Raw genomic sequence first — 8,495 nt, 5'->3', positions numbered from 1 at the left:
GCGGCAAGTTAACAATCTATTTTCTACCAAAAAACCGACCTCCTATGTATTTATACTTTTTAAGATGAATTTTTCAGTAAGAAATAGATTGTTAACTTGCCGCCAAAAACACATGTATTATTATTTTTTCATTTTATAGCGTCATCGTGAGTTGCGGCTGGTTTATAATTGAGTAAATGGCTCTAGGGCTAAACTGCCTAAAGCTCTCCTTCAGAATTTCAGAAGCAATTTTTGGCCAAAAAAATTTCGACCGCTAGATGGCGCTGATCCAAATAATTATCACTACTTACAGTAGAGCCATTTAATTGATTATAAACCAGCCGCAACTTATTTTGTAGGTAAGAAATATAAATTTGACATTTTCTATGCTGTTTGCGGCAAATTTACAAATTATCTTTTATCTAAAAACTGACCTCCAAAGCCATACATATTCTACTCATATTATATGGCTTATAAAATTGACTGTATTTACAAAATATCAATACTTTAGACCTTTTACCATTAACTCATGGAAGCACAAGCAGTACAGGCCTTTAACTTCATAGTTTAAATAAACAGTTAACTTGTATGATATGCATTGTGTTACAGAAATCTTGAATAACGATTAAATACATACGTAAATTAATCAGTTTAAAAGAGACAACTGAAGAAAAAAGGCTTAAAAAGAAGCTTAGTCACACAAAGAGTCTCTTGAGAATGGTGCATTGGATTTTATTAAATAAAAAATACATTTATTACAGAGAAGTAAATTTTTAGTGTTATAAATAAACAAAGAATCCAACCTTCTTTGATTAAGTGAGATCCAATGCACCATTCTCAAGAGACTCTTTGTGTGACTAAGCTTCTTTTTAAGCCTTTTTTCTTCAGTTGTCTCTTTTAAACTGATTAATTTACGTATGTATTTAATCGTTATTCAAGATTTCTGTAACACAATACATATAATACAAGTTAACTGTTTATTTAAACTATGAAGTTAAAGGCCTGTACTGCTTGTGCTTCCATGAGTTAATGGTAAAAGGTCTAAAGTATTGATATTTTGTAAATACAGTCAATTTTATAAGCCATATAATATGAGTAGAATATGTATGGCTTTGGAGGTCAGTTTTTAGATAAAAGATAATTTGTAAATTTGCCGCAAACAGCATAGAAAATGTCAAATTTATATTTCTTACCTACAAAATAAGTTGCGGCTGGTTTATTATCGATTAAATGGCTCTACTGTAAGTATAGTAATAATTATTTGGATCAGCGCCATCTAGCGGTCGAAATTTTTTTGGCCAAAAATTGCTTCTGAAATTCTGAAGGAGAGCTTTAGGCAGTTTAGCCCTAGAGCCATTTACTCAATTATAAACCAGCCGCAACTCACGATGACGCTATAAAATGAAAAAATAATAATACATGTGTTTTTGGCGGCAAGTTAACAATCTATTTCTTACTCAAAAATTCATCTTAAAAAGTATAAATACATAGGAGGTCGGTTTTTTGGTAGAAAATAGATTGTTAACTTGCCGCCAAAAACTCATGTATGATAATTTTTTCATTTTATAGCTTCATCATGAGTTGCGGCTGGTTTATAATCGACTAAATGGCTCTAATCCTAAATGCTCTGATTGAGAATTTTAGGAGCCACTTTTGGCCAAAAAATAAAGACCGCTAGATGGCGCTGATTCAAAATAATTATTGCTACTTACTGTAAAGTCACTTTGTTAGTTATAAACCAGCCGCAAATAATTTTGTATGTAGAAGATAAAAAGTTGACATTGTCTGTGCTATTTGTGGCAAGTATACAATTTATCTTTTACCTTAAAACCTACCTCCAAAATCATAAATATTCTACTCATCTTATATGGCTTATAAAATCGACTATATTTATAAAATTACAATATTTTAGACCTTTTACCATTAACTCATGGAAGAACAAATCAATCAGTCGAAAAGAGACAACTGAAGAAAAAAAGGCCTGAAAAAGAAGCACAGTCGCACGAAAAGTCTCCTAGGAATGGAGCATTGGATCTCACTAAATAAAAAATACATTTATTACAGAGAAGTAAATTTTAAGTATTATAAATAAACAAAGAACTTAACCTTCTCTGATTAAGTGAGATCCAATGCTCCATTCCTAGGAGACTCTTTGTGTGACTGCTTCTTTTTTAAGCCTTTTTTCTTTAGTCGTCTCTTTTAAACTGATTAATTTACGTATGTATTTGATCGTTATTCAAGATTTCTGTAACACAAATTTTGCTATGTACGTGTTACATAAGTTAACTGTTTATTGAAACTATAAAGTTAAAGGGCTGTGCTTCCATGAGTTAATGGTAAAAGGTCAAGTATTGTAATTTTTTATATATGGTCGATTTTATTGACGGCTTAAGCTTTGGCTTTGGTAGTGCCGCCGCGCTTTTTCTTGTTACCAGCGCCATCTAGCTTTGTGATTTTCGGAATCAATAAATCTAGGGGAAATCATCTTGAGAAGAAACCCTAGATTTTAGTGTTATATATTCGGCATAGTAGAGTCTGCCGGAAAGAAATCACTGCACAATCGTGCTGTCATGACTCATGACACTGAGTGTTATGTATGTGTATGTGCAGAAATACGGACCCTGCAGTATCGACGTTGAACTTACCGATGCTGTAGACCGTTGGTACTGCAATGTGCCGAGAAGATACCTTTGACGGGTAAGTAAGGGTAAACAAGTTACCCGCCGGTATGGCAGGGCCCGTACCTCTGGATCAGTACCGACAGTACGATTCCTGTATAGTGATTTCCCTCCAGCAGAAGACCCTAGGGTGGAAGAAACTAGCTAGTTTAAATGTATAGTACTAAAATCTAGGGTTTTTTCTCAAAATGATTTCCCCTAGATAAATAGATTCCGAAAATCACAACGCTAGATGGCGCTGGCAACAAGAAACGATAGCCGCCGTACCGTATACTTCTGCCACTACTGCCAGCGGGAGTGGTATTCTGGTATTCCGTAACTAGTTTGCTGTACATCAGCCTATATATATAGTTAGAATCCATCTCCATCGGGATGTTGAGAGCCATACCATACCGAGCTTCGAGTCTTTTGTTGTATATATTGTAATTGTTCATGTTTCTGCAGTCTTGTTACTTCCACAGTTCTCAAACTCATTAGCTAACGTTTTGTAATTGCAACGACACGGCAGAGCGGCCTAAGAATTTTTTCATCTTATTTTTTTCAACAAAAAATCTCTAATCTGCATCGAACTTGACTTTAACAGCCATGAACACAGCCACGAAAACATTGGCTAACAACAATGGAATAGTTTATTTGATGAATTCGACCTGGAGAATGTGCAATAGACAATAACCAGTGATGTGAATAGAGCTATACACCACGGATTGAAACAACTAAGTATTTTTGCGAAAGTTTTGCAAGTAGTTTGGCGTATTTTACTCTGCTGGACTAACGTTCGCTTATCAACAAACTACAACAATGTTACATTTACCTCTACAAATATAGTTTGATCAAATCGTCAACTACTTTTAGTAACTAATATATACATACATGTTGTGACATACTTACTACTAATCTATATCACATGTACTGCTGCATCTTATATTATTATAGTATTACCAGTTTTCTGTCAAAACTGTCATCACGTATGCACATTATATAAATTAAAATCTCTTGCATCAGCTGTTTCTCTGTCTTCTCTTGTCTACTTTTGCATTTCAACAATGGACAACATAAGTGAATTTGACATTAAACTTGAAAAAGAAATCTATTATGCGGGTGAAGTTATTCATGGTCATGTTATTTTGCATACAACTGAAAACTTCAAATTGAGATGTATGTAAATTTAAAAGCACGCAATTTACAATAACTTTTATATATGTTCAGTGTATAATTTTTTTTTTATTTATCCTATTCTGCAATCACCAAAATTTTATGTTATAAAGTATTTTATCAAATTTTATTACTGTTACTTTTGCATTGTTATTTTTAAGTTAATTTTTATCATTTAGGCTCATTAATTATAAATTCAATGTTATTGTTATTTATTTGTACATAAGCATGCAAATAATCATGTAGAAAATGTGATGAATGTTTAATAAATTCTAGTTTTGTTTTGAATTTATTTGTTTTTTCTTTCCTTTTTTTTCATTCCAAAAAAATTTTGAAACTAAATCATTTACCTAAACACACAATGTAATACTAATACATCACAATATATGTGTGCTAAACAAATGTAGATACTCAATGGTACTTTATGCAATTCTATAAATTTACATGCTTTTGAATAAACTGGGACCACATAAACATGAAAAAAAACAGCCATGAGATTGTCGTTGCGTGGCCAAGCACACGCGGAATGGAAAATTTCGGTCAGCGGCGACAGAAGAAGCGTCAAGGATGACCAATACTTTGTTGACGAGCGCATCGTGGTATGGGGTCATGGTAATTAATCGATTAACAAAATAAACCAAATGCATTATTAATTTGCAATGCTGATGAATTTCTCTGATTTTAGATTCCCCGGAAGGGCCTATTCCAATACTGCCGCGTGGAAAACATAAATTTCCATTTACTTTCAATTTGCCGGAAAGCGCGTTGCCGTACAGCTTCGAGTCTCGAACCGGCTATATTCGCTATTATGTCAAAGCAACAGTCGACAGACCGTATGCCAGTCCTCCTCAAGGCTTAAAGTACTTCACCCTGATTGGTCCTCACATTGATTGTATGGACGAACATTATTTGGTAAAATTATTTAATGCGTATATTATCAAAGCAGTAAAAAAAAAAAAAAAAAGGTACAAATACAATGGCAATAATGTCTTAGAAACCCACAATTGGTACGGAAATACAGTCATCCTGCTTCTGCTGCAGAAGGAATCCAGTCGAGTTGAGCGCCCAGTTGGAAAGAAGCGCGTACGTCTGCGGCGAAAGTATAAAATTACGCGCTTCCATCGACAATAGAGGCATCGAAAAAGCATGGTTACACGTCGCGCTAACTCAAGTACTAAATAACTACCTACCGATTGTTCTGTTTCTTTGAAATAAATTATTTCATCATTGTCGAAACATATGGTAATTAATGAATTGTGACGTTTAGCACGTTGAATTCTTCATTGAGCGTGGTGTGCTTGGAGCAAGCAAGGAAATTCAAAAAGTCGTTATGGAATACAAAGGAGAGCCAGTGGTTCCTGGCACAGCTGTCCAATGGGACTCTTCGAGAAAGATGATTCTTCCCATATGTCCACCTTCTCTACTTGGCGTTTGCCGTTTAATCCGAATTTATTATGTCTTGAAGGTGCACATTTGCCTATGTTATTTTACTTAAAACTCCACTTATTTATACCAATTCATTCTGTTGTTTGTGTGATTATAAATATAACATACACATTCATGATGATTGTTTAGGTGAGTGTTCAATTGGAAAAATCGGGAGAAGATATGCAAATGTATTTTCCCATAACAGTAGCAACCGTTCCCTTTCGAATACCGAATCTCCCTCATCCAAAAATCAAGTATGGTTAGTCATCATTCATTCATTTTTTTTCTTTGTTATCAGTTTATAGATAGCTTGAAAAAGTTATTTTATTGGTTTTTCAGAAATGGCAGTAGACCATGTAGAAGGTGGCTGTTATGTTGGACCTGAATTTCTTTTAGGTCAAGTATATGATGGTACTGAGCATCTAACATCTCAAACACCGCTAGTTCTTTACAGACCAGTCTATGTTTGCATAGCTAGTGAAAAAAAATTACAAAATCAGTAAAACTCAAGTAAAACATCTATTTCCTACATTAAACTTTTTAATCTTGCAATACTTTTAATAAAAACTGTTATATTTACTTGTAGATTTTGTTGTGCACAATTAGTATGAAGGTAAAATGTATACATATAAGCCCTACCGACAATTAAAATTCTTGATGAAGTTTGTGTAAGACAATGTTATTAATTGTTAAAACCTTTTGTATGTAAACTTGTTGATGATATAAATTTCTTATAAAAATAGCAATTTCTACTTCATTAATTTCCTATAAACCTTTAGCTTGTGAATACAAAATTGACATGGATTTCATGGATACTAAAAAATCTAATTTTTATAAAGTAGAAAACATTATTTTTATTTTTATATCTATATATATAATATATACATGAACTATGATGAACATCAAAGTGGACATAGGAGATACTAATTATATCATTAAAATACATTTCCAATTTACTTGATTAATATCAAAGAGATAAATAAAATAGTTAAAGAAATTTTGTGCGTAAATAAGTATCGGCACTACAGATTAAACATAGACAATAAGAATTTTTGAGAAAAGAATAAATTGTTTTCAAAGCTTGAACCTTAATTAGTTTGAATACTTTGTAGTCAATTCATTGATAAAGGTAGAATTTATAAATTAAATTTTTAATGACTATGATATAGCGTAAGTGGCAATAATAAAGTCTAACAAACGAGAAATTATTATCACAAATCCAAGCCACATTTGCTAGGAATACATTCATTTGCAAACAGATGAGAAATGAACATAGGTAATGAAAAGAACTTTGTAATCATTTAAATAATAAGGAAAAAAATTAATTACATCACTTCCATACTGTTCTGCGTGTTTTCCGTAAAAGCTGAAGGAACATCTTGCGTACTTTCTTCCACAGTAGACTGTGCCTCTATACCTTCAGTAATATTGGTTCCTAACGAGTTTGACCCATCATCCCAGTTAATTTTGAATCTAGTGACACGCGGCTTGTCAGCCAAAATGTTTCTTATCACTTTATCAAATTGGGGCTGTGGAGGTGGATTTTCTCTCAATTCTTGTTCACTGTACTCGTTGTTGATGAAATATCCAACTCTCACAAATTCTTGCTTACGATATGAACAAGTCAATAAAACTACAGTGACACCGAGAGCGTCATTTACAGGAATTCTACTCGTGTCCGGTGGATCAGCCTACAATTCAATTTAAAATAAAAAGTTTAAATAACTTTTAATAATCAAGTTTTTTCGACTATACAAAAAATTTTTACGTATAGTCTAAGAAAATAATTTGAATTGTGTAACAAACAGATAACGGTGCCCAAGAAACTGATATTTGTTGTGTAAAGCAAATATTGTGACAGTATTTACTTACTTGGAACACAAACATGTGCCTCCCTTCAGGAATAGGACCAACGTAGATTGTATCAAGAATTTGATCAAACTCTTCTGATTCGGCACATCCAACGTAAATCATTTTCCATTCGAGGTCTGCAAATGTATAAAACCAACACAAGTGAATAAAGTTTCATATTACAAGGTCTTAATAGCATATAGATATAATTAGTAACATCTCGGCGCTTGATATCATAAAGCTGATAAATACATGACGGAAGAAGTATATATGTATGTATATACATATAAAAACAAAGAGTTGAGGTTAGGAGATATCATGTAAACGGAACGCGCGCGAGAAAAATTCGTGCAGCCGTTGTAAAATGTCGCTGAAAAAGCACAATAACCAGGGCCTACCTTCTTTCAACTCCTCGATGCACTCGAACGTGATCTCAAACTGTATTGGATTACAGAATTGCGAGGGGTTGTCGAGCACCGTAACGTTTGCAACTTGTACCTTGGCCATTGTGGAAGTTCAAAATCCAAGGGGAAGACGGGATAAGGTGCACTGCCTTAAGGCTGGGCTCTCTGACTGATACTGAAAACTACCCACCTATATGAATGTAATATAGCGTCGCCGGTTTGCTTGGACACGTATGTAACGTGTATATACGTATTCTTTGGAAACTGTTTTGAGCAAAAAGTGCTGCTCGGCCGCTGCGCTGCTGCCACTTCACACTACCTGGACTGAGTTCTGTTAACGGGCTGCAGGAAGTGACGAGCTCTTTGCTGGTTGTCACTAGGTCACTAGGTTATACCGTGAGCTAATTACTTATTTGATGATTTTTTCAGGTACAACCTACAAGAATGTCGGCACACAACCACGAAGTGCACCAGTGTCTGGTTAATTATTCTCGTGCCTGTTGTACTAGATTAGGTAACTCAACAACCGATTTTATCAACGAACAAACTGCACTAAAATTCTCAAGTACAACTTACAACGTTTAATAATTAAATTTACTATCTCACCTCGAACAAAATAATGTCTAGTTTCTCGGAGAGAAGAAATATATAGTGGCTCGAGTCGAGTATGCTTTTGGCGCGTTATTGTTGCCGTTCAGTGCTGCCAATCTCGACACATCACTCACATCACCAATCACGGCAATCACCACAATTGGAGTCTGCGCACTGATAAACTGATTAATTTATTTTTAAATACTTCGTTGGGAATATAAAAACAATTGATAATCAAAGTAACAAAATGTTTTTCAATTATACATAAAAGTAAGTAGGTGGTATACTCTGTAAAATAAACTATTTGCATTTTGCAAGTTTCTATGACACGACAACGACGACATTTGACGTTTTACTGAAAATCGAATCATCTTCGCGCCCATTTCCTCTACTCTCTCTTCTGCCACCGACA

General features: G+C 34.0%; 2 protein-coding genes across 5 annotated transcripts; one reads left to right on the top strand and one right to left on the bottom strand.

The window, feature by feature from the left end:
* The first annotated feature begins 2,992 nt into the window (after positions 1-2,992).
* On the top strand, positions 2,993-5,900 carry LOC106641085 (arrestin domain-containing protein 3-like). Of its 2 annotated transcripts, none has more exons than XM_089589584.1 (7): positions 2,993-3,374; positions 4,299-4,421; positions 4,495-4,721; positions 4,804-4,980; positions 5,077-5,274; positions 5,385-5,496; positions 5,577-5,900. In XM_089589584.1, the coding sequence occupies exons 2-7, from the start codon at positions 4,301-4,303 to the stop codon at positions 5,738-5,740; spliced, it is 999 nt and encodes a 332-aa protein (XP_089445710.1). In that variant the 5' UTR covers positions 2,993-3,374; positions 4,299-4,300; the 3' UTR covers positions 5,741-5,900. The 2 variants fall into 2 exon arrangements, with proteins under 2 accessions (XP_089445710.1, XP_014210809.2); XM_014355323.2 differs by having other exon boundaries at positions 2,993-3,812.
* A 165-nt stretch (positions 5,901-6,065) lies between these two features.
* On the bottom strand, positions 6,066-8,252 carry asf1 (histone chaperone asf1). 3 transcript variants are annotated; one of them, XM_014355116.3, is made up of 4 exons: positions 7,743-8,252; positions 7,487-7,682; positions 7,110-7,225; positions 6,066-6,928 (listed from the first exon to the last, which is right to left on the bottom strand). In XM_014355116.3, exons 2-4 carry the CDS (start codon positions 7,593-7,595, stop codon positions 6,563-6,565), a joined length of 591 nt encoding a protein of 196 aa, XP_014210602.1. In that variant the 5' UTR covers positions 7,596-7,682; positions 7,743-8,252; the 3' UTR covers positions 6,066-6,562. The 3 variants fall into 3 exon arrangements, with proteins under 3 accessions (XP_014210602.1, XP_014210614.1, XP_014210597.1); XM_014355128.3 differs by having other exon boundaries at positions 7,487-7,674; positions 7,812-8,252; XM_014355111.3 differs by having other exon boundaries at positions 7,487-8,252.
* Positions 8,253-8,495: the final 243 nt, after the last annotated feature.

The sequence above is a fragment of the Copidosoma floridanum genome, unplaced genomic scaffold (genome assembly GCF_036245765.1).
Source record: "Copidosoma floridanum isolate Cflo_tuat_1 unplaced genomic scaffold, Cflo_Japanese_pri ptg000009l, whole genome shotgun sequence".
NCBI classification, from domain to species: Eukaryota; Metazoa; Arthropoda; class Insecta; order Hymenoptera; family Encyrtidae; genus Copidosoma; species Copidosoma floridanum.
Note: the sequence above shows the minus strand (reverse complement) of the source record. Positions and strands in the feature narration are given on the sequence as shown.